At 37.5% G+C, this 26012-nt stretch overlaps 1 protein-coding gene across 1 annotated transcript in view; it reads right to left on the reverse strand.

The window, feature by feature from the left end:
• The window catches only part of LOC134673765 (putative divalent cation/proton antiporter TMEM165), a 50513-nt gene extending 25107 nt beyond the window's left edge, over positions 1-25406 (reverse strand). Inside the window, exons 1-2 of the mRNA XM_063531787.1 lie at positions 25387-25406; positions 24223-24338 (exon numbers count right to left, since the gene is read on the reverse strand). Coding sequence (XP_063387857.1) covers positions 24223-24330 — 108 coding nt within the window. The 5' untranslated portion in view covers positions 24331-24338; positions 25387-25406. The remainder of the gene's footprint in view (positions 1-24222; positions 24339-25386) is intronic.
• Positions 25407-26012: the final 606 nt, after the last annotated feature.

The raw sequence follows: 26012 nt of genomic DNA on the forward strand, positions 1-26012 counted from the left end.
ATGATAATCAAAGGGTACATAATACATCTTTGTATTCTAGATCGGTGACAGGTGAATAATTTTTTAATGTTACTATTAGGTGGTCCTTAATTCGTCGAAATTATATTTTTTACGGGGCACCCACTTAATGTATAATCTACCACTAAAAAACCGTTGTCTTTTTTTTTCAAAATTTTTAAATACATTGTGTTAGGGGGTCGCTACCGCATTTTGAAAATTTGGACCCTCTATACAAAATGTTATTCTTTTTTTTTAGATTTTTCGCCAAATGAGTCCCGGGCGTCACGGCTTGCCCTATCCTGCAGACATAAGGACGTAAATAAGACGTAATATGTGGTGTGTGTATCGTAGTAGCGTCAAATCTACGTGAATGAAGTGCCAATCGAATCACTTTTATGACGCGGCTGATGTTAGGCTACATATATTTGAGAGGCTTTGGAAGAGGCGGTTTACGGAAAACTCTCAGAGTAAAACTTTCAAACATTTTGTTTGTCATATATAATAATGATTTTCTAACAACTATTTTGTTGTCAACAAGTTTTTGGAAGTTTTCCAAAATGGCGGAGCCATGGGAGTCGCGACGTCTGCAACTTTAGTTACATGCAAGAGTTACACGGTGCCCAAAAAGTTATAGATTTGTACTTATTTTTTTTGCAACAGCCCGGTGTTACGCTTGTCAATATTACATTGTAAACACGTTGGCCTTTATTCTAGCCGAGTGTACGGCGGCCGCCGAATGCTAATGCGCGCGAAACGAGCACACAACCTTATGCGACTTAATTGCATCCTTGCGAACTACTACTACTTTACGCACTCTACTGTTATAACGTAGTACGCCATTCGTAAACGTATGAAATATACAAATTCTCGCAAAAATGTGATTTGTCAATATAAGTGAGTTTTGATTGGTTAACATTCTAGGTATATTATGTCAAACCTCGTGCGCGGCATTACACTACATACTTAAACTTATTTGACGTTGTCAACATGCATGCATGTCAACATCGGCCCAATTCCCGATTCGGGTCATTTCTGAGCTTTAAGGTGCCCACTGATTAACAGTCCGCCGGACGGTACCGGCCTGTCAGTTAGAACAAAATTTTGACAGTTCCGAACAACTGACAGGCCGATACCGTCCGGCGGACTGTTAATCAGTGGGCCCCTTTAGTGTGTTAATTCTGAAATTATTCTAGTTCGTTGGCGACTACAGATATCTTGCAGAATGCAGTTACTGACTAACGAAACCCGGAACGACCGAAGCGATATACCATAAGTGCCCCACAGGAACCAAAATAAAAGCGCGTTATTTACTAAGCGATCTATTTTTATTTTACATACGACAGCGGAAGAGGTGACGTCAAAGTTATGGTTGCCAATTTTTATTTTAGGTACCTAATAACGTCAAAGTGCCAAAATATAAATAATATATTTTGTAAATATGTAGTAGTAAATAGTTCAAGTCTCAAGGGCAGAAACGTTCACTAATCGCAGCGGTTAAGGTGCTCAAAAATATTTAACATGTACTTGTTCAGATATTTGTGAGCGCCTTGGCCGCTCCGATATATCTGATTATGTGGTAGGCCGTTAGCAGAGCCTTAGCATCATCAAGCATCAACTTTTCTATAGGTACAGCTAATATGACGACGTGGGTACTATGTTGGGTCACTTACTATACACCAAGCCACAAAATTGCATGGCCACTTAAAAAAATCCATTCATAACAGTATTGCTACTATACTATATTCTGTACAGTCAAAGACTGATTTCATTGTCACAGAAACACAGAGGTGTCTCATCTCATGTGATTGTGCCACGGAAATCAATTCCTTGCCTTTTTTTCTGAGTGTTACCTTTTCAGGGCTAAACTATTGAAACATTAGATTGATAACTCTATTTTTACATAAGTACACTCCCTTGAGCCACCACGCAAGTAATAAAAGTGAGCTTGTGACTACTGCTTGGTAAAGGCATGATTTATTCTTATTTAATGAACTGGCGGAAATGAAGTTACCTTCGGTTGTGATGGGTTCTATGTTCTATCCCTTTCTGACCTGTTGGCATGAATTGCGTTCTCGCGCGCGACTCCATACATCTAGCGCGAGTTCAAGTATGGCCCCGCGCGCGAGAACGCAACTTATGCTAGACCGCCTGTTGGCAATAAAATAGTTAATTCTGTGATTTTGATAACTGAGTTGGCAAATGGTCAAACCATTCAAGTGAGAAAAGCCCATCTGTGACTTTTCTACTTAAGGTAAATTTTTTGAAGACGCCATATAACATTTATTGCTGGGAAAACCGTCCTATTAGGGCAGCGGTCGGCAACAAGCGGCCCGCGAACCACTCGCTTGCGGCCCGCGAGCCTCCCTGGCATATTTTATACGTAATATTGACAAACGTCAAAGTCACAAATATTACCAAAGTGCGGCCCGCGTCAATTACGTTAACTACTATGTGGCCCTTCGCTGCTAAAAGGTTGCCGACCGCTGTATTAGGGCATGAACTCTCGAATTTATATACGTGCGTTGCTCAGACAGCCTGATTCCAAATTTAAGGTACTTCAATGAAAAGATCAAAATCAAAAATCAAAATCAAAATATACTTTATTCATGTAGGCCTAGCAACAAGCTCTTATGAATCGTAATTAATCTTAATCTAATTATCAGAGCAATTTATTGATGTTAATATTATTCCATAATAACATTGGATTATTATACATGTCAAATTTAACACTAAGAATTTCACAAAAGGATCGTCAAACATTAAAAAAAAATTGTATAAAAAAATACTAGTCTAGAATTTCTAGAATAAAATCTAAATGTCAAAAAAAGCATAAGTAACATCTAGAAACGATATGGATTAGAGATGTCAGTGTCAAATGTGACGCTTCCTCAAACAAAAAGGTCACTTTTGACACTGACACATCTAATACATATCGTTTCTAGATTTATTAATTGTCGTATCTTAAAGTTCGAACCGGGCAGATACCTAGAAAGGAAGAGTTTCGCTCCTGCTGCACCGACCTCGTGTATGTGGAGTATAAATAAAACTAATACGGAACCATAGAGGTACAATAACATAGAGATGACACGGGGGAGGGGCCAAACGACCGAACGAGATGCACTTATGGAAATTTCAGTAGGAGTAGCAGAGAAAGCGGTATTATTGCTTGTCCTTGTCATAGTCTCACTTTTTGTTTGTTCCCCACCAAAAATGTAGTATGGTTTATGGTGGGCAACAAATAACCCGACCGAATCACGTAGATTGTTTTTGGTACGTTGTCAGGAATGTTAAAACGTGTTTATAATATTGTCGTATTGCGTATGTTTTGTCCCTCACGGAGGCACGCGTATAGCTCGTCTATGTAATACTAGGTCTATATACGGAACCCTAAATAAGTCAAAACGAAGCGGAAAGCGGATCGAAGCCGCATCAAATTAAGAAATCATTATTATTAACATAATAAAAAGTTATTCACGTGCCTAGTGACTGACTGATTTCAAAAGAGGAAACTCGTTTTATATATGTATTTTCTTTCAAAGGTATCACATATTCTCATCTCTTCATCAAGTCAGGATTTGCCGGGTTTGGTGAAGAAATCCTGGGAAAATCAAGCGAGTCCTTGTAATATTATATAAGTATTAATATTCTAGTATTTTTTGTATATTAACTATTTAAAAACATTTGTTTACATGAAAATGCTAATGAAGACCACAAAATAATGGCACTTTAAAACGTTTTGTAATGTCGATTCTTCTTTTTTTTTATCAATAAATTTATTAGAAGTGGGCAAAAATAGACTTCGTTTCGTTCTGGTTTATTTTAGCGCGCTACATAAACTTAGCTTTTGTACCTAAAAGTTATTGTAGTTATTTCAAATTGATATTGAATAAGTGGGCCAAAACGAATTATTACTATTACGTTATACTTTCAGTGTTGTTAACAATGAGTGTTTTAAACCCAGAAAGATAACACAAGTCTTAACCACTTAAAACAAGGTGATCTCATTATAATTATACTTATTTCATGTTTAAAGAGGTTTCAGATTAAAACTGATGATAGTTTACACAGATAAGTGTAAGAAAAGGGTTAAGTATTTCATTTTTGTCGAAGAGTTTTCACAAAAAACTATTGTCACCGAATTTCATTTTTTATAATTTTTATTTCCGAAAACGAATGTTTTTTTGCATTAGGTTTCAAAAAGTCAACAAATAGGCCAGAGGTTATTAATAAATTTATATAAACAATCCAAGAAATAAGTATATAAAATATATCTGTAAATCTCGGTGGTTAAACTTGCTCTACAAAATGGTGAAATGCTGCGATTGCTTTGAAACATATTCCATAAAACTAAATGGTTATTTGGTTAAACACTAATAAACAATAATGCTAACACGGTTTTTGTATAAAACTGTTGCTTTTGTATACATATATCTATTGGCTAGTGTTCTTTAGAACACAAAATATCGCCCTAACAATATCGAGTCTAATATAATCCGTGTAATAAATATAACCGTAATATAATATATCCGTGTATAATATAGTCCGTGTAAAGGTTTTGTTTAAACAAAAAAGGTACACAACCTAATCTATTGTTTTAAAACACACCTGCAAAAATATATTTGTCAGCCATGTCGTTATATCAGAACTTTCTGTCACCGGTACACTGTCAGGCACCACAGTTGTGCTGAACCAATCGAATTCTGTCGTATTCAGTTCCATTTTCAAATCACTTCACTATTCTAACTGTCACCCGCACTGCCCGCGGGAAAAGAAAACACTGGCTTATGAAAGCGTCCGTTATCATACTAACTATAACTTTATCATTATCATTTTCAAGATCAGATAGTGTTTATTATATTTTTAGGTGCACGACACGCGCGCGCCGCGTTAGTGCGTGGACTGACACTAAGTGTGTAGTTTCGTAGGAAAACTTGTGTTATTTAGCTAGGTTACAGGTGGAAAACGTTAATGAGCGACTGATGGCTTGGTTTGTGATAGGGAGACTGGTTTGCACAACACATGGGTATCTTCTTAGGTCGTCCCATTAGTTTTTCGTCAAGTTCTTAAATTAGTCCTATTCTGCTTTCGTCACTCATGCTACATTCGTCACAATCGTCGGTGGCTTTCAATGTAGAATGAGTGACGAAAGCAGAATAGGACTAATTTAAGAACTTGACGAAAAACGAATGGGACGACCCAAGATGATACCAGGATTTAATGACTGGTCCAGTGCAAATATGTATAACCATTGACTTTTTTCCCGGCTAAGATAGCAAAGACCAAGAAAATTTTATAAAACTGTAAACTGTACCCATGTGTCTTTTTCTAACAATTATGTTTGTTAGAAAGAGTATTTTTCTAACAAATATGTTTGTTAGAAAGTCTTTTTCTAACAAATATGTTTGTTAGAAAGTCTTTTTCAAACAAATATGTTTGGTATAAAGCGATTTCAGGTTACAGAACTTTATATAATGCTAATTAGGTTAGGTTTTTAACGCTCATCTCGTCTCTTTTTGCAAGCTTTTATTTAGTTTCACCTGACCGTTGTCTGTCTGTGTGTAATCAAATCTTGCGAGTTAAATTTGATCCACTTCCCGGTTTCCGATTGAGCTGAAATTTTGCATGCATGCATAAATCGGATGACAATGCAATATTGTGGTGTCATCGAGCTGATCTGATGATGGAGAAAACAACGAAACCTAATTGTGATTGGGGTTTTTAGAATTGTCTCGATGAGTATTAGTTGTCTGTCGCACAGTCAGCGATAATAGTACATTATTGTCGAGGCTCGGAAGTAGCTACTTGCAGGCTGAGGATTCGTTTTAAACGGACGACCTTGGGAGTCCGTTTAATTGAATCCGAAGCCAGCAAGTAGCCTTCCAGCCGAGTCATATATAGTGCTTTTCTCAAAAATGGTGCAAGAAATATAAATATCATAGTAATATTTTACAAAAGCAACGTTCTTACGTATATATTTTCACAGAGAAAAGCCCTTGCCGCCTTTTTATTTTTTTTATAAAAAAATAGAAGTGTATTTTTCTGCCGAAAATACGCCAAGCTATTTGGGCAGGTCGCGGTACTAATCATCTGTTTGGCTGTTTAATGGGTCTGTGCCTTCATTTGATATGGCCATTTCAACTTTTAAAAAGTTTGGAACTCGACAAATAATGGAATTTGTATGCAACATTGCAGTCCCAAAATCGAGACTGCAATGTTTTTAACTTTTTAATTTTTGACTGACCATAAACTCCGCGCTTCGCGACCTATTTTTTAGACGGCAAAGTCGACTTTGCCGTCCATTTTTGAGAAAAATATATATAATATATGCATGTTAGCATTAATAATCACATAGGTATAGCAATTTCACTGTAATATTTCTACGCCGATAGGGGCAGAATATGACGCACTTATTGTAATTTGACCATCATTGTACTACCATATTCTAAGAAATAAACATTTGTATTTGTATTTGTAAAGCTTGTACCAAAAATGAAATTTTTGCCAAAAACTTATTGATTTATTTAATCAGCCTTCTACAGTTATTCCAGTTCGTTGTATCATACATATTGTATACTTATCAACACCGGTACTAACAGTACTGGATATTAGGGCTTCCAAAATTACGGATATGTTGATTACGTAATTAGTTACGAAATTCAACATTTTAATTACGTAATTACGTAATTCCGTAACTGACTGAATGTCTTAAAATAAAACAAAAGTTTCAAATAATTGGTAATTAATAAGAAAAGAATGATACATTTAATGAATGATATTTTTTTATTAACCGACTTTAAGAAGTTTAAGATCTCAATAGAATAAGGACCTCAATTCGGTTGTATGTACATGTTTTTTGTGATGTTTGTAATAAGTACACACAGATTGGTCGCATTTTTGTCAAAATCCAGTTCCTAAGATCGGATCCATATGGAATCGAGGGAGCTCCCCAAAACTTAAAGGCAGGCATACTTATAGTACAGTTACAGAAATGTATTTTCATCAACAAATCAATCATTTCCATTTAAAAAAAAAGCGACATTTGATGAAGTGGATCTGCGGATTATGATCAGAACGGAACTCTTCAATGACGCATAGTTCAAGTTCGGCTATTTATCCACTTATTTAGGTTTGTTAAGCAAGTTCGTTTTTTAAGCTACATTTTTGTCAAGCGCGGGTTCTGATGATAGGATCTAGGAGGCATCGAGGGAATTCCTCGAATCTTAACCCTTCGTATGTCTAAGCACTGATCAGTGCGAACGAATTTAAACCTATAGATATTAAACAAAGGATTTTAATTCGTGCGCACTGATCAGTGCTTAGACAGACGAAAGGTTAAAAGCACACTTATAGTGATTTTTATATTCTCATCAACAAATCAAGCATGTTAAAAAAGTGACATTTGATGAAGTGGAGTTGCTGATGATGATTAGAACGGAAACACAAGTTAGGTATTCAAGTCATATTTTTGTCAAGCTTAATTTCTGATTATGGATTCTATTAGGAATAGGCTACATTCCTACTAGTCAAATCAGCTTCTTTTTTAGAACTGTCAAAACGATTTGCTAATTTGGAATTTATATAAAAACGAATATAGTGACGTCACGGTAAACGCACCTACTTTTTATATTTCAATCCGATTTATTAAATAGATATTGTGTTTAAAAATAGCTGCTATCTATGTTTTTCTACTAATTATATGGTGGTTTATTTCGTGCACGGTTTGAAATAATTTATTTTAAGTACAGGAAACATCCCTATTGAATTAACTCCTCAGCTCTTATTAGCACACTTTAGCGGCTTTTTATTTATGTTTAAATAGTGCTATTCGGTGAAATGGAACTACTCATGAAGACCAGAATGGAACTCCTCTACGACAAAATGTTTATTAAAGTCTTTAGGGTTAACTGGCAGAAGAAAAGGGCCTCTCGGCTTCAATACTTGCGGGTTGCAGGTACAGATAATAAATAATTGTATGCAGCTGTCAAGTAGCCTACTCTTCCACCACGAGTAGTAATATCACCAAATAATAATGCGCTAATTTAAAATGTTGTTTTATGTAAGTCCAGGCTAAAATATCGCACATATCTGATTATATTATTTTATTGTTAATAATTCCGTAATTACGGGATTGTTCCTTTTAATTACGTAATTATTTAAAGTTCAATAGTTATTCGGAATTACGTTATTACGGAATGGAAGCCCTACTGGATATGTTTTACTAGGTTAAAAGGACTTAGTTAAGTGCAAGACATACATTTCTCTCTTATCTTATCAGCATGGAAGGTCAATACGACTCGTCTCCAATGATATTTCCACACGAATAGCTGGATACTATTTGCTAAAGTAATGTAACGTCACAATTGTCACAAACAGTTTTACGAATCTGATTTGTGCGATAAAGTTTGTTAGCTATAATTATATGTTTAATGTGTTTTATATTAAGTTTTATTAGGCGCATAATTTCGAAATTTAGATTTTAGCCAGACATACCTGGCTATGTATGGCCTGGGTATGTCTGGCTATCTATCTTGATATCAATTATCAGTTTATTATTAGGTTCGGGATCGTCACTCCTTTATTGTTAATAAATTTAAGAATAAACTAGAAAAGCTATGCATATTACAAACTCTACCTACTTAGAAGAGATAATTTTGCCCATAGGAGGCTTTATTTTAGTTCTTAGTCCATTCAACGGTTTTTTTTTTTTTATAAATAGTAACTTAACGTGACTATACTTTAACCCACTACAGTTATACCATAACTAAAACATAAGGAAAGTAAAACGCAAGAATTTACCTAATTAATATGCACGCAACTAACAACTACTTAATTTACAAAACATTCAAAACTGTAACCAGCAAAATAGACCGCGCAATTCGTAGTAACTGTGGGTGTACAGAGTTCTCCTGCTGGTTCAGTAATTTCAGTATGTCACTATATATGTGTTATTGTATAACAGTCCTGCGTAATGTTTGTAAACATGTCCTTGCCGTGTATCATAGATTGCTTGCACGAGCCACAGCGAGTAACGTACTCTGGCTAACCAGGGTAACGTGACATTTTGATTCAAAACTGACAACAAATACACCTACTAAAAATGCGACCGAGACCGAAGCTAAGTCTTCAGCTTGCGTGGCTAAAGCCCTGACCACAAAGCCAAATTCTCGCGTATATGAAAACTTTGAAAGGCTTTGACGAACTCTAAAGGGAGTCCAGTGCGTGATTGCACACACACTTAAGGAAACATCGTCTATAGTTAAAGAATACAATCCACAACCGAAGTATTCTCGGAACCTAATCCTACGAGTACACTTAGAAACCGCAGTCCTTAGAAACCGTTCCGGTTCAAGCATGTGAGGATGAAAGGCCTGCATGCACACGCTCTTATTTTCTTAACAATAGAATTATGTTTACATTATTTTGAGCAACTTCTGCTGCTGACCGTACAAGCGCACATAAGGAGGCAAAGTCTTTAGGGTTTTAAGGTTCAATATTGTTTGTCTTCTGCGAATACCTTGGACTGCAAAGCGTACAAACCAGTCCATTCCAGAAGAGCTACGCATAAACCGCCGGCAGTCGACCATATGTCAAAACCGCATCCTTGCATATTTCGGCCACCTCTCACGACGTTCTCCTGATAGCCTAGAAATGACGACTATGACGGGCAAAGTTGAGAGCCAGAGGACGCGCGGCAAACCATCCGCTACATGGAGCGCACAAGTTACTACACCGTTGCATCTACATCTGCAGGAAGCCGTAAATATGGCGGGTGACAGAAGTCTATGGAAGAAACTGGTCAGCAACATTAGGACATGATGTCACGATCCTCAGCATTGAGGGAACGACTGATGATGATCGTTTGTCTAGCGTCGTAGTCTAGCATTTGGAATAGCACTGGGCAATGTTTATCAACATACCCTTCTCTTTGTCTAGCGATGGTACTAATACTAACAATAAAAGCTAACCACCTATACACCTTAATGCCTTAACAATAAGGTTTATATCTTGTCAGTGAACAATGACGATGGGATAGTCGTCGAGAGTCGCCATCAAATATATCGGAGCGGCCGAGGTGCCCACAAATATCTGAACACGCCTCTATTGTCAAGGCGTTAGAGCGCGTTCAAATATTTTTGAGCACGTCGGTCGCTCGGAGCTCCTATATATCAGATGGCGTGGTGACGATGGTACGCGATTCTATCTTTAGGCGTGCGGGCAAATTTCACCAAGGCCGACCTTGTGCGGTATCGATTAAGCAATCAAAAGTGCGGATCCTCGGTGATACGGCCTTAAATGAGATATAACAAAACTACTATGGATTAGCAGAGGGCAAACACTTTAGTTCAAAAATTGACAGATGGATATGTGACAGTTCTTAAAGTTACTTTCTGAATCTAAGGCTACTTCAGTTCCTTTAAAAGTTTGGCGAAGTCTAAAAGCCTGACAAGTTTTTATTGGAATGTTGACAAGTTTGAATTAACTATCGTCATTTGACAATATTTTCACCTAGGTATTTGTTTACGCCATATTTTATCTTCCTCTTAAGGGGCCCACTGATTAACAGTCCGCCGGACGGTATCGGCCTGTCAGTTGTTCGGAACTGTCAAAATTTTGTTCTAACTGACAGGCCGATACCGTCCGGCGGACTGTTAATCAGTGGGCCCCTTTATTTCGAGGCTTTACGCCTCTTAATACCAAAATCCCATGTCCCAGTCTAAGCAATAAAATAAGGAGTTGTGTATGAACAATGGTACAGGCGCCATCATATTTATCGGAGCGGCCAAGGTGCTCAAAAATATCTGAACACGCACTCTAGCGTCTTGACAATAGAGGCGTGTTCAGATATTTGTGAACACCTCGGCCGCTCCGATATGTCTAACGGCGTTTGTACCCATGAATCTAAAATACTGCACGCAAGATAAATACTCGAGTACCTAATGACGGCCTTGGAAATGTCTATTGCATTCAAATCATTCAATCGATAGATTAGTTATTAATTGCAATTTTTCTTTCGAATCGAGGTAATTCGTTCACGAAGGTAATTATTTACAATAGAGAGGTCGATGACCGATAACCCGATTACTTGACTGTCTGTCACCAATTTGTATCTAGGTAAGTAATAAATATAAATTTAAACTTCCGTCTTTTGTTCTCGTTGTCGCGGTTGCTCACACAATCACACATGGGTACAGTCACCTGCAATAATATGTACTTCGAAGGACGCAAAAATGTGACACTCTCTTAGGCTCTACAAATGAGATCGTGTCGGATATTTTTGCAGAGCTGCGGGCTTCGTTGTGTAACTATATATTTTTATTGCAGGTGACAGTACTAGTAATAAAATATTATAGTCCGGGAGCCGGCTGCATGAAACAAACCTCATCAAAAAATAGAATATACCTACCCTGTAGAGGTACCTGACATTTAGTAGATTCCAACGCACTTGGTCGGCCTAGGCTTAACCTGGCAGATTTTGTACAAATGGCAAAAACGTTGGACAAAAATTCATCAAAAAAAACCTCATCGAAAAATAGAATGAAACTTGTATGGTAGGATACCTGAACTTAAGGACAGTAAAAAAAAAGTGGTCGGCCTCACCTTAGCCTGGCAGTTTTTGCAGTCCGACCAGATTTATTGGGTCACGTGAGAGCTACAATTTACCTCATCGAAAAATAGAATGAAACAAACGGATTATAATAGCTAAAATAAGCCTGTCGACGTATGTCTTGGTCGGCCTCACCTTAACCTGGCAGTTTTTGCAGTCCGACCAGATTTATAAAAAAATCATCAAAAATTTTTTATCGAAAAATCGTATGAAACTTGTATGGTACGATAGCTGCCTTTGAGAACAGTAAAAATAAAAGTGGTCGGCCAAATCCTGTGTTGGCAGGTTCCTGTGTCCGACCAATTTTGTGGTACCACGTAAGAGCTACAATTTACCTCATCGAAAAATAGAATGAAATAAACGGATTATAATAGCTAAAATAAGCCTGTTGACGTATGTCTTGGTCGGCCTCACCTTAACCTGGCAGTTTTTGCAGTCCGACCAAATTTATAAAAAAAACATCAAAAAAATTTTATCGAAAAATCGTATGAAACTTGTATGGTAAGATAGCTGCCTTTGAGGACAGTAAAAAAAAAGTGGCCGGCCAAATCCTTTGTTGGCAGGTTCCTGTGTCCGACCAATTTTGTGGTACCACGTGAGAGCTACAATTTACCTCAACGAAAAATAGAATGAAACAAACGGATAATAATAGCTAAAATAAGCCTGTTGACGTATGTCTTGGTCGGCCTCACCTTAACCTGGCAGTTTTTGCAGTCCGACCAAATTTATAAAAAAAACATCAAAAATTTTTTATCGAAAAATCGTATGAAACTTGTATGGTACGATAGCTGCCTTTGAGGACAGTAAAAAAAAAGTGGTCGGCCAAATCCTGTGTTGGCAGGTTCCTCTGTCCGACCAATTTTGTGGTACCACGTGAGAGCTACAATTTACCTCATCGAAAAATAGAATGAAACAAACGGATTATAATAGCTTAAATAAGCCTGTTGACGTATGTCTTGGTCGGCCTCACCTTAACCTGGCAGTTTTTGCAGTCCGGCCAAATTTATAAAAAAATCATCAAAAAATTTTTATCGAAAAATCGTGTGAAACTTGTATGGTACGATAGCTGCCTTTGAGGACAGTAATAAAAAAGTGGTTGGCCAAATCCTGTGTTGGCAGGTTCCTGTGTCCGACCAATTTTGTGGTACCACGTGAGAGCTACAATTTACCTCATCGAAAAATAGAATGAAACAAACGGATTATAATACCTAAAATAAACCTGTTGACGTATGGCTTGGTCGGCCTCACCGTAGCCTGGCAGTTTTTGCAGTCCGACCAAATTTGTGATACCACGTGACAGCTAGAATAGGACCACACATGCTGTATTCCATACGCATCATGACTTTGTGTACCTATCTGATGGGCGGGCGTATATGAAACGCCTTCTTGTACGTGCAGGTGATCCAGGTATACACCAAAGCTTAGTTTTCAATCGGACACTTGTAATATAAGAGGAAAAACTGCACGTGATCCTTCCAAAATTTAAATAAATGGTAAAATGTTCCTCCACGATGTTCTCAACGGGCATCTAGACTGCGTTGGATTGCTATCACAGTTAGGGCTCCGCGCTCCCACGCGCCGAACTCGTCACACCACACTATTCCATATTCCCTGTCATCGTACCAATTATGGCCAAAATTCTATTCTATTAAATTCTGAGTAGAATCGCACGTACCTATAATAAATCGTTCCAAAACATTGACCCTTTCTTCTCCTCCAGACGTGTTTTCAAATCACAAATTGCAAAGCAACTTTCCTGGTAGTCACGCACTATCACACCCACTTACACATAAATTCCAATAAATGCATACAAACTAATAGATTCGCTCGTTTATGTAGGTACTGTATGTATTTTTATTTTACTATTTTTTATTTATTGTTTACGCAAAATTAGAGCTATACCTACTATTTTAGGATTTTTTTTCCAGTTTACAGTTATTATTATTTTTTTCTTTTTTTCCTTGTACCTTAAAGACTTACAAATTAAGTTATATTTACGATTCTTGTACAGCACAAGTTACAAGTCTACCCACAGATGATTTTTTATTATGTATAAATTACAGGAAGTTCTGTTATTGGCTATGCTATAAGTTCTCATGTTTTTTGTATATTATTTAATGTAAACGCTGTTGAACTTCTCAATAAATATAAATAAATAAAAATACACAAGATAACCTCACATACATATATTAAGTGATTATCTTATTGTTATTTCTTCGACTCGCAAAGGCGTTATGTGTCCTTCAAACCATTTGATCTTATACATTTCATCTCTTAATGTCCAGCCACAATGTGTTGCATCAAATTTGATGCAAGTGGATTCTGCCGCACACTGCCACATTGAATTTATGAAAGCCGCCCGTAACAAGCCATACGTCAACAGGGTTATTTTAGCTATTATAATCCGTTTGTTTCATTCTATTTTTCGATGTGGTAAATTGTAACTCTCACGTGGTACCACAAAATTGGTCGGAGACAGGAACCTGCCAACACAGGATTTGGCCGACCATTTTTTTTTACTGTCCTCAAAGGCAGCTATCGTACCATACAAGTTTCATACGATTTTTCGATATAAATTTTTTGATGATTTTTTCATAAATTTGGTCGGACTGCAAAAACTGCCAGGTTAAGGTAAGGCCGACCAAGACATACGTCAACAGGCTTATTTTAGCTATTATAATCCGTTTGTTTCATTCTATTTTTCGATGAGGTAAATTGTAGCTCTCACGTGGTACCACAAAATTGGTCGGACACAGGAACCTGCCAACACAGGATTTGGCCGATCACTTTTTTTTTACTGTCCTCAAAGGCAGCTATCGTACCATACAAGTTCCATACGATTTATCGATAAAAAAAATTTGATGATTTTTTTATAAATTTGGTCGGACTGCAAAAACTGCCAGGTTAAGGTGAGGCCGACCAAGACATACGTCAACAGGCTTATTTTAGCTATTATAATCCGTTTGTTTCATTCTATTTTTCGATGAGGTAAATTGTAGCTCTTACGTGGTACCACAAAATTGGTCGGACACAGGAACCTGCCAACACAGGATTTGGCCGACCACTTTTTTTTTACTGTCCTCAAAGGCAGCTATCGTACCATACAAGTTTCATACGATTTTTCGATAAAAAAATTTTGATGATTTTTTCATAAATTTGGTCGGACTGCAAAAACTGCCAGGTTAAGGTGAGGCCGACCAAGACATACGTCAACAGGCTTATTTAAGCTATTATAATCCGTTTGTTTCATTCTATTTTTCGATGAGGTAAATTGTAGCTCTCACGTGGTACCACAAAATTGGTCGGACACAGGAACCTGCCAACACAGGATTTGGCCGACCATTTTTTTTTACTGTTCTCAAAGGCAGCTATCGTACCATACAAGGTTCATACGATTTTTCGATAAAAAAAATTTGAATTTTTTTTTATATATTTGGTCGGACCGCAAAAACTGCCAGGTTAAGGTGAGGCCGACCAAGACATACGTCAACAGGCTTATTTTAGCTATTATAATCCGTTTGTTTCATTCTATTTTTCGATGAGGTAAATTGTAGCTCTTACGTGGTACCACAAAATTGGTCGGACACAGGAACCTGCCAACACAGAATTTGGCCGACCACTTTTTTTTTACTGTCCTCAAAGGCAGCTATCGTACCATACAAGTTTCATACGATTTTTCGATAAAAAATTTTTGATGATTTTTTTATAAATCTGGTCGGACTGCAAAAACTGCCAGGTTAAGGTGAGGCCGACCAAGACATACGTCAACAGGCTTATTTTAGCTATTATAATCCGTTTGTTTCATTCTATTTTTCGATGAGGTAAATTGTAGCTCTTACGTGGTACCACAAAATTGGTCGGACACAGGAACCTGCCAACACAGGATTTGGCGGACCACTTTTTTTTTTTCCTTCTCAAAGGCAGCTATCGTACCATACAAGTTTCATACGATTTTTCGATAAAATATTTTTGATGATTTTTTTATAAATCTGGTCGGACTGCAAAAACTGCCAGGTTAAGGTGAGGCCGACCAAGACATACGTCGACAGGCTTATTTTAGCTATTATAATCCGTTTGTTTCATTCTATTTTTCGATGAGGTAAATTGTAGCTCTCACGTGACCCAATAAATCTGGTCGGACTGCAAAAACTGCCAGGCTAAGGTGAGGCCGACCACTTTTTTTTTACTGTCCTCAAGGTCAGGTATCCTACCATACAAGTTTCATTCTATTTTTCGATGAGGTTTTTTTTGATGAATTTTTGTCCAACGTTTTTGCCATTTGTACAAAATCTGCCAGGTTAAGCCTAGGCCGACCAAGTGCGTTGGAATCTACTAAATGTCAGGTACCTCTACAGGGTAGGTATATTCTATTTTTTGATGAGGTTTGTTTCATGCAGCCGGCTCCCGGACTATTATTGACCGAGTATAAGCGAAGGTCTCCGTTTCAGCTTGAGCAAAAATGTTGTCGTAAGTCCGGAAGTGCTAATCTAAGCAGATTTTTGTGAAAATTTGTGAGCAGATTTGATGATTACATTTTTTTTATCGATTCATATTTGTGATTTTTTTTAAATAGCAGTGTCGTAAGTGGTCTACGTTAAATACGTTTTCCATTTCATACGAATCTGGCTGGTTATAGGTATAGTCACCTACAATAATATGTTACACAACGAAGGCCGCAAAAATATCTGATACGATTTTATTTGTAGAGCCATAAGAGCGTGTCACATATTTTAGCGGCCTTCGTTGTGTAGTAACATATTATTGCAGGTGACTGTACCTACGCTTGTACGGTCAAAAAACTAAGCAGTCGCATGCCCTCAAATCGTTACCCAGTAAGTTTCTCAGATTGTTATACACAAATAGTGCATAATGACACATGATGATGTTCACGTGCCTTATCACCGTGATGAATGGCAATGATGACATCATGACTATGACAAAATCAGAAGAAAAAAAACCGGGCAAGTGCGAGTCGGACTCGCGCACGGAGGGTTCCGTACCATAATGCAAAAAAAAAACAAAGAAAAAGCAAAAAAAAAGGTCACCCATCCAAGTACTGACCCCGCCCGACGTTGCTTAACTTCGGTCAAAAATCACGTTTGTTGTATGGGAGTCCCACTTAAATCTTTATTTTATTCTGTTTTTAGTATTTGTTGTTATAGCGGCAACAGAAATACATCATCTGTGAAAATTTCAACTGTCTAGCTATCACGGTTCGTGAGATACAGCCTGGTGACAGACGGACGGACGGACGGACAGCAGAGTCTTAGTAATAGGGTCCCGTTTTACCCTTTGGGTACGGAACCCTAAAAAGAACACATTTACAAGGAATATGGATTTAGCGGGACAAATCATAAGATTTAATTTGCATAAACAAGAGAGATGTCGTTGAAACTTTTGTATTCTTTGGCTGCTAGCTCCAACGTTGTAAATACCCGTGTTTTATGGCTCCTCTACACGTTGGCTCAACCTATTGGTCCAAAATGTTGGGACAACGTGTAGAGGGGGTATTTAATTGGTGTCGGTTAGCTTTTGGCGCGCGGGATGACTATGAGTTAGCCGCGGTGTCGGTTTTTCGGCCGCACATCAAAGGGATTGGCCAAGCGATAGCGGTACGCATCTACACGTGGCCCAATCGGCAGTGCGTGCTCGGCCGCGGTCGAGGGTGGACGTTCATGCTTTCTGTATTTTTTTAAATTAAAAATGACGAATACGTGGCCACGTGTAGTAGCGTTCCGACCAAGGCACGGCCAACTCATGGGCCAAGCGTTGGCGGAGCGTTTGGCCAACGTGTAGAGGAGCCATTAAGAAAATACCAGTAAATAGATATCTCATCGAGCGCGGTATGGGCATGAAATGAGAAGGGATGAATGCCATATAGGCAAAAGAATGTTAGGGATGAATGTTGATGGACGGAGAAAGGATGGTAGACTCAAAAAACAATGGATGGATTGTGTGAAAGAGGATATGAGAAAGAAAGGAGTGAGTGCTGAGGTGACGAAAGACAGAGGGGAATGGAAGAGAAAAACATGTTCTGCCTGGCATAACTTGGGATAAGGGCAGGGAGAAGAAGAGATATTTCATCGTCATTTCTTCATATTATTCTTTCGAAAAACTTTAATATCCTTCGTAGACACTATAATTTTCTATAAGAAGTAAATGACTGAGAAGAAAAGATATATCTGTAGAAAACTCAAAGCAATCTTAGCTACTCAGATTACTGAAACAATTCTAGTGCACACAAACTCGATGGAGGCGCGGTTTTATTTAATAGAACTCGATTTTAACTAGTGTAACTAATACCAGGGCGCGTAGCCAACGTGCCAATCGTAACGCTCCGTAGCGTATCGTAGTGAATGTATCAAAATCTATCTGGAAAGCGTCTCTCCTTTGGGGTCATCCATTAATTACATCACACGTTTAGGGGGAGGGAGGGGGTCAACAAAATGTGACATATTGTGACATGGGGGAGGGGGGAGCACAAACTTTGTGACGTCACTTTAACTTCATCAGTAACCGAAAATTTATTTAAATTATTTTATTCGCTGTACATTTAAATAACAAGTTTTTAAAACGAATAATCGTTCTTATTCGTTTAATTTTCTTTCCTAAGCAGTTTTGGGTTATAAAATTACTAATATTTATATCGCCAAAAATATTTTGATAAAATATTAATAATATTTAGGTACTTACTTAATTCGATTTGGCGATTTCGTAGAAAAAATGTGACGTCACACTAGGGGGGAGGGGTTTGCCAAATGTGACCAAGTGTGACAAGGAGGGGGGGAGGGGTCAAAAAACCTAGAAATTCGTGTGACGTAATTAATGGATGACCCCTTTAGGAAATTGGTCATATTGAACTAAGTCTTAGGCCGTGATGACAGACGGAGCAAATATCAAAGCTCGCAATAGGCGGCAAACAACATTTTTCGAACACCACGCTTCGAAGCCATAAAGTTGAGATTTGAGATATACCTACATATATGTAACTTATTGGCAAAAAGCAATCATGGTAACAAATTACCAGCGAAATTCTGACTCGGATTGATATTGCGAGATACTTGAGATAATACAACACAAGCCTTCAGCCTTCTTGATTCTTGAGCTTACCGTGGGGCTTAGTCAATTTGTGTAAAAATGTCCTATAATATTTATTTATTTGAGATGTTTTTACAACTGACCAATAATGGTTTGTAGGTACAAAACCGGCAAAACAAAATTGTAACTTTTTATGGTCTATCAACATTGATTTAAAAGATACATAAAGATTTGAGTTGCGGTTTTCCTTGCTGGGGAAGTACCCACTTGAAATAAATGAAGGCTTATGTCAGCACAATAAAATGTACCTATAAGGTACTTACTATTCTTGGTACCCAATCTTATGTACCATCGCCCCTGTTAACTGTACATCGGTAGACCTTATGCCTTTTGCAATAAGGTCCACCGATGTACAGTTAGGAGTGTTGCTGTTTGTATGGGGTCATCCATTAATTACATCACACGTTTAGGGGGAGGGAGGGGGTCAAGAAAATGTGACATATTGTGACATGGGGGAGGGGGGAGACACAAACTTTGTGACGTCACTTTAACTTCATCAGTAACCGAAAATTTATTTAAATTATTTTATTCGCTGTACATTTAAATAACAAGTTTTTAAAACGATAATCGTTTTTATTCGTTTAATTTTCTTTCCTAAGCAGTTTTGGGTTATAAAATTACTAATATTTATATCGTCAAAAATATTTTGATAAAATATTAATAATACTTAGGTACTTACTTAATTCGATTTGGCAATTTCGTAGAAAAAATGTGACGTCACACTAGGGGGGAGGGGTTTGCCAAATGTGACCAAGTGTGACAGGGAGGGGGGAGGGGTCAAAAAACCTAGAAATTCGTGTGACTTAATTAATGGATGACCCCTATGGTCGTACCTATAGTATTTTAAAGACACATTTTTGCAGTCAACTCTACTAATTAGCAACACTCCTATCTAGCCATTAAGGCTTAAGGGATCTTATACCTATAATTGCAATAAGAATAAGGATTGTCAATTTTCAGCTATTAGTGAGGACAAGGACATTAATTGGGTACTTTGTTACTAGTCAAATCAGCTTCTTTTTAGGGTTTCGTAGTCATCTAGAAACCCTTAGCCTCTAGCGGCCCACCATACAAGGAAAATTGGCAATCGAATTTGAATCAACGGTATTTGAAAATAGAGTTGAATTTGTTTTGTTTTAAAATCGAACGAAACGAAATAAAAGAAACTCTATTCCATTTCATTAAGATTTAAATTTCATTGGAGGAAATTTGTACTAGTATTAGGACATTGAACCCCAAGAGGTTATAGTTTCGCCAGGTCTGTCTGTGTGAGGCTTTGCTTCGTGATCGTTAGTGCTAGAAAGCTGTAATTTAGCATGGATACATAAATAATGCATTGCGACAGAACGGTACAAAAAAAATTTAGGGTACAAAATATATACAAAGTTTTTAATTTTATTTTTATAGCTTTTTCCCTATAGGCACTGGTCCCACCGCGAGCTAGTAAGCTATGAGCTATCGGCTATAAACACGAACAAAAGATAAGCACTCCCGTGTAAATAAAAGAGACACGGCGATATTTATAGTTACTCCCCCAGCGGTGAGCTATAAATATCGCCGTGTCTCTTTTATTTACACGGGAGTGCTTATCTTTTGTTCGTGTTTATAGCCGATAGCTCATAGCTTACTAGCTCGCGGTGGGACCAGTGCCATGTGTGGGGTATTGTTGAATAGGTCTCTCAAAATGAACACGGGTTTCCTGAAACCATTTTTTCATATCGTTAATATTTTCGGAAATATGCGCTCCGAAAGAAAAAAAATATGTGTCCCCTCCCCTCTAACTTTTGAACCACGGGTCCAATAAATATGAAAAAAATTGTGTTATAAGAGCTTAATGAATACTTTCAATGAAAACTATAGCGAACATGATCAGTCTAGTCGTTTGTGAGTTATTGCAAAAAATCTTCTTTTCTTAGTAGGAGCATTCCACGAAATTCTCTACCGTTGTCCCGTACAAACGCGAAGTTTCTGAAGATTTAAAGGTATAAGAGTTTACTTTTCTATGACAAATGGTCAAAAATATGCACAGAAAAATAATCGCCTGCTTTAAATGCCGAGAAAAAAGTCGCAACACTGGAAATAAAATGCGTTTGTACGGGACAGCCCGTGGAATGCTCCAGTAAGAAGACGTAATGTACAAAGCGCTGCAAAGGTACTCCCTTATGATAGTTACTAATAGCCCCCGTTTGGCCTATTTTGATAGAAGGGTAACTACGAAACCCTACACTGAGCATGGCCCGACATGCTCTTGACCGATTACTTTTTAGAATTGTCAAAACGATTTGCCAATATGAAATTTATTTTGCGAGTCTTTAATTTATTTGAAAACGACTATAGTGACGTCACGGTCATTTCGCCTACTTATTATATTTCTATCCGATTTATTAAATAGAAATTGTGTTTAAAAATTACTGCTATCTGTGTTTTTCTAATAATTATCTGGTGTTTTATTTCGTGCACGGAGTGAAATAATTTATTTTAAATGGAGGAAAGTACCCAATTGCATGCAAAAATACGCAAGTAAGTATCGATCGGGTTAGCACTAATTGTACGTAGCTAATCTTGTACGATATTATTTCGCGGGTTAGCAAAGTAATATATTTATTTGTTGTAAGTAGGCAAATAGACAATCTCGAGTTTTTATCACATAGGTATTCGTAATGGCTGATGTCATATCCTGCACATATTATTTGTTCAAGTAACGCGGGACAAAACCGTGTTGCTCATCCTTTTTGTGTCCGTACGAGTATGTAAGTAATTCGTCACACATTTAAATACTAACACTTAACTACTTTTTGCCAGGAAAATACAGCTCTATATCTATACACATGTATAGGTAGGTACGTCGTCTACGTACCTACTTTATACAGCACCTCTTGTCGAGTTGAATAGTTTTTAGGGTTCCGTACCCAAAGGGTAAAACGGGACCCTATTACTAAGACTTCGCTGTCCGTCCGTCCGTCCGTCTGTCACCAGGCTGTATCTCACGAACCGTGATAGCTAGACAGTTGAAATTTTCACAGATGATGTATTTCTGTTGCCGCTATAACAACAAATACTAAAAACAGAATAAAATAAAGATTTAAATGGGGCTCCCATACAACAAACGTGATTTTTGACCAAAGTTAAGCAACGTCGGGAGGGGTCAGTACTTGGATGGGTGACCGTTTTTTTTGCTTTTTTTTTGTTTTTTTTTTTTGCATTATGGTACGGAACCCTTCGTGCGCGAGTCCGACTCGCACTTGCCCGGTTTTTCCAATAGTTAATAAATAACCACAGATGTGCAAGTTGCGGATATATACTAAGTTTTTGGCAAAAAATTCATTTTTGGTACAAGCTTTTATCGCTGACTGTACTTTTTTTCCACAGGCAACTAATGCTCATCGAGACAATTCTAAAAACCTCAAACACAATTAGGTTTCGTTGTTTTATCACATAGTTCCTATGGCCACCTCCGATCTCCATCATCAGATCAGCTCGATGACACCATAATATTGCATTGTCACCCGACTTACGTATGTATACAAAATTTCAGCTCAATCGGAAACCGGGAAGTGAACGTATAAGTGTCGTAGTTCTGAAGATATGTCCGAAAAGTGTTCAAGAATAATGTCGTAATTTTGAAACACCAACAGAAGTCGGTCCAGTCATAAGAATACACATCAATTAAGTAAATTGCGTTTGGTGTTTCATAACAGAAATAAATCATTATTATTGCTTTTAATTTGCCGCTTCAACAATAAAATTATCTTCATAATATTCACAACTTCACAACACCATGCGCTAGCGCTTTTAACAACAAGCGCCATCTATGAAAGTTGTTTGTAATTACCTCCTGTAATAAGCAGCCAATCCTACATGTTACATTCTTAATAAGAGCGCTCTGACTAGGGAAATGTTCTAGTTATTATTGTTTACCACTCCTTGAATTTCATTAATTCAACCATAAAATTATCTTAATCTTAAATATATAAGTTAAATATAACAATAGCTACGTTGTCCACGATGCACTCGCGCATTTAACCATAAGCGCCATCTATGGCAGGTGTAATGAACTATCTCCTATAATTAGTAACTATGTAGCTAATCTTCCAATTCACGTGTTCTAATTAGAACCCGTAAGTGTATACAAACGTGACGCATGCAAAGATAAGATTAATTAACATGCGCTTACACGTAAAAATACCTATATGAGGGTGGTATTCCACTAGTACAATTTCTTTGCCCAATGTATCTTGCGTCTCGCGTTTTGTTTAGCGAGAGAGTCAAATGCACAAACATTGGACCAACATTTTGGACATGGAATACCACCCTGAGCTGAGATACGGTCGTATGTAAAGGGGCCCACTGATTACCACTATTACCAGTCAACCGGACGATATCGGCCTGTCAGTTGTTTGGGGCTGTCAAATTTTTGTTCTAACTGACAGGCCGATATCGTCCGGCGGCCTGTTAGTCACTGGTCGACTTTATAGTAGTTCTATAACGAACCTTTTTCGTTCTGCGTTCTAACAGTTTTATGTTCTGTCGAAAGATGGCAGTAAATTTACAGTTGCCACATAATTTACTTGGACAATCCGCCTCTATACACTCTATTCTATTTGCTATTATACAGCCTTTTAACAATGCAATGACTCGTGTGGATAATCTTACCATTACTCAAACCATAAACGGTTAAAATGCCTTGATAAGCAATGTCACGGCTATAAACTGCATGCATAGTCAACGTTTGTGTGGTCTATGTATAATTACTGAAGCACAAGGAGTTATATTTCTGATCTAATTCTACTCATTTAATATATAAAATGTCGGGTAGACCGAACTTTGCCCGGATAACATATAAAATCTGAAAAATGCACGTTTTTCCAGGGATAAGACCTATCTATATCGATTTTCCACCCCCGAAAACCCTCATAGCCCTCATAGGTATAGCAAATGTCATTGAAATCGTTAGAGCCGTTCCCGATATCCCCGAAATATATAAATATACAAGAATTTCTCGTTTAAAGGTATAAGAATATATAAAATCTTATCTAATTCATATTGGAATGCCAATAAAATGGTTTATTAAATTAATAAAATTGCTTTAGACACAGTGCAGATATTGATGTATGGAATGGAACCACCAGACGGTACCAGACGGTAGTGCCCAACTGAAGTTTAGGTTTCAGCTGATTATGGCATAATAATTATGTTTCTTGAGCAAACCCATCAAACCTTTGGTTTAATCAAAAGATTGAGAAAAAATCTCATTAATGGCTCAACATCACATTGAAAACAATTTGCTTGATTTTTTCAGATTTTTTTTAGAGGGAGGAAAATATCCGTTTAAAAATATTATTCAAATTGAATGAGTAAACCTATCTATTAGCAACTGGTCTGAGGGCCTACCACGAACCACGTTCGACGTGTGGCCTCCCTGTCACACTTACGTACGAATTCACAAGTGCGACAGAGAGGCAAGACTTCGAATGTGGTTCACGGTAGGCTCTCTGAACCAGCAGGCAGAAAAAGCTTACCTCTGTGGCAGCGGTTGATGACACTCCTTGTGTATCGCTGCCCGCGGCTATCGCCCATGTCACCGCAAATGCCATGGCGCCCAATATGTATGACCGTCTTCGCACCATAATGATCTCTGGAATTAAAGTATTTTGATTGTGAGAAATGATTGCTTTTAAGGAGTGATATTAGGGATTTCCTTCTTCCATTTATAAGTAAAATACAACATCTAATATGCTTTTTAAGGTAAGTCTTCAAAAGTAAGGCATAGAACCCTGTATGTATGAATGAACCCTGAATGAAAACCTAACCTAAAAAGACTTAAGTATGTGTAATTTTGTCAAAGCACTAACTTGCTCTAAAACTATTGGACTAATGTTTTATTGTTGCACAGTTCTGTCCCATGAGCCATGAATTTTAGACTGACAGATTTTCTCTATCTTCAATAGTTTCAAATTTCCCCATACTATCCCAACCCATTAAAACATTCATTGCCACCCAGCCAAACAAGACGTCCGCGCAGGCCACAACAATTTCATCATATAAAGCAGTAGTAGCATGATCCCGACTATCAGGTCGTCCAGCCTGGGAACGAAATCATATCATAAAATACCCGATAGTCGGGTTTTCGGCATTAAATGTGTTAAAAAGACACTGTATGATTGTTGAAACTTTGCTTTCCATGTGCATGTGATTATCATTCTATTTACAAATGAGGCAGATTATCACAAGATAACCCCAAGTCTTTAGAAGTTTACATAGTATGTACATACAATAATTATTAATTGTGCGCGATAGAATGCTTGATAACATGAAGTGTTTTTATAATACTAGCAATTTTTTAAATAAAGGGTAAATCGAATAATCTATGGCAGCAGTTGGCAACCTTTTAGCAGCAAAGGGCCACATAGTAGTTAACGAAGCTGACACGGGTCTCACTTTGTTAATATTTATGCCTATCAGACATTGTTGTTTGTCTATATTACATACAAAATAGTCACTGAGGCTCACGGCCCACAAGCGAGAGGTTCACCTGTGTCCAACAGCTGATCTATGTCATCGGATGAGACACATCTATGATACCAGCCGATCAATACTAACAGAGCTACCAGGACTTACAACTAACGCATAGTTCAACAAAAAAAAAAAAATTAATGAAATAATTATATAAAATCTACTAGTACCTTGAAAGTTGTACCTATTCCATTTCACAGTTTAAAACTAAATGAGCAGCAGTTAGTTTATAGAGAAGTTTCCTCAATTTATTATTAAATTATGATAATGTTACAGTCGCCATCAGATATATCGGAGCGGCCAAGGTGTTCACAATATCCGAACACGCACTCTGACGCCCTGACAATAGAGGCGTGTTCAGATCTTTGTGAGCACCTTGGCCGCTCCGATATATCTGATGGCGACTGTACAAGTCAGGTTTGACAAAGGGTACTAAAAATGACTTACATATCGTAAATTAACATTCAGTATGCCGCATACCAGTGTACAATACATTGTTTGATAACGATTGACATACATAAAACATTTATTATGATATAACTTATGTTATTACTTATCTATGTAGAGGGACCTATGAATGTATTATTTATTTTATTCATAACTTAATAGTTTTGGTAACTACATGGATGGAGATTATAAAAAGCACTGATCAAAAGACAAGGCTAATGGCTAGAGAAAAGCGATAGTTAACGATAATGGAGTGTTACAAGTTATGATATTGTTACGAATCTTAGAAAAGGAGATGACTAAAATGAACAAATACTGAAGTTATAAGTTCTAGGATAATGGGAGTTAT

The sequence above is a fragment of the Cydia fagiglandana genome, chromosome 19 (assembly GCF_963556715.1).
Source record: "Cydia fagiglandana chromosome 19, ilCydFagi1.1, whole genome shotgun sequence".
Lineage (NCBI taxonomy): Eukaryota > Metazoa > Arthropoda > Insecta > Lepidoptera > Tortricidae > Cydia > Cydia fagiglandana.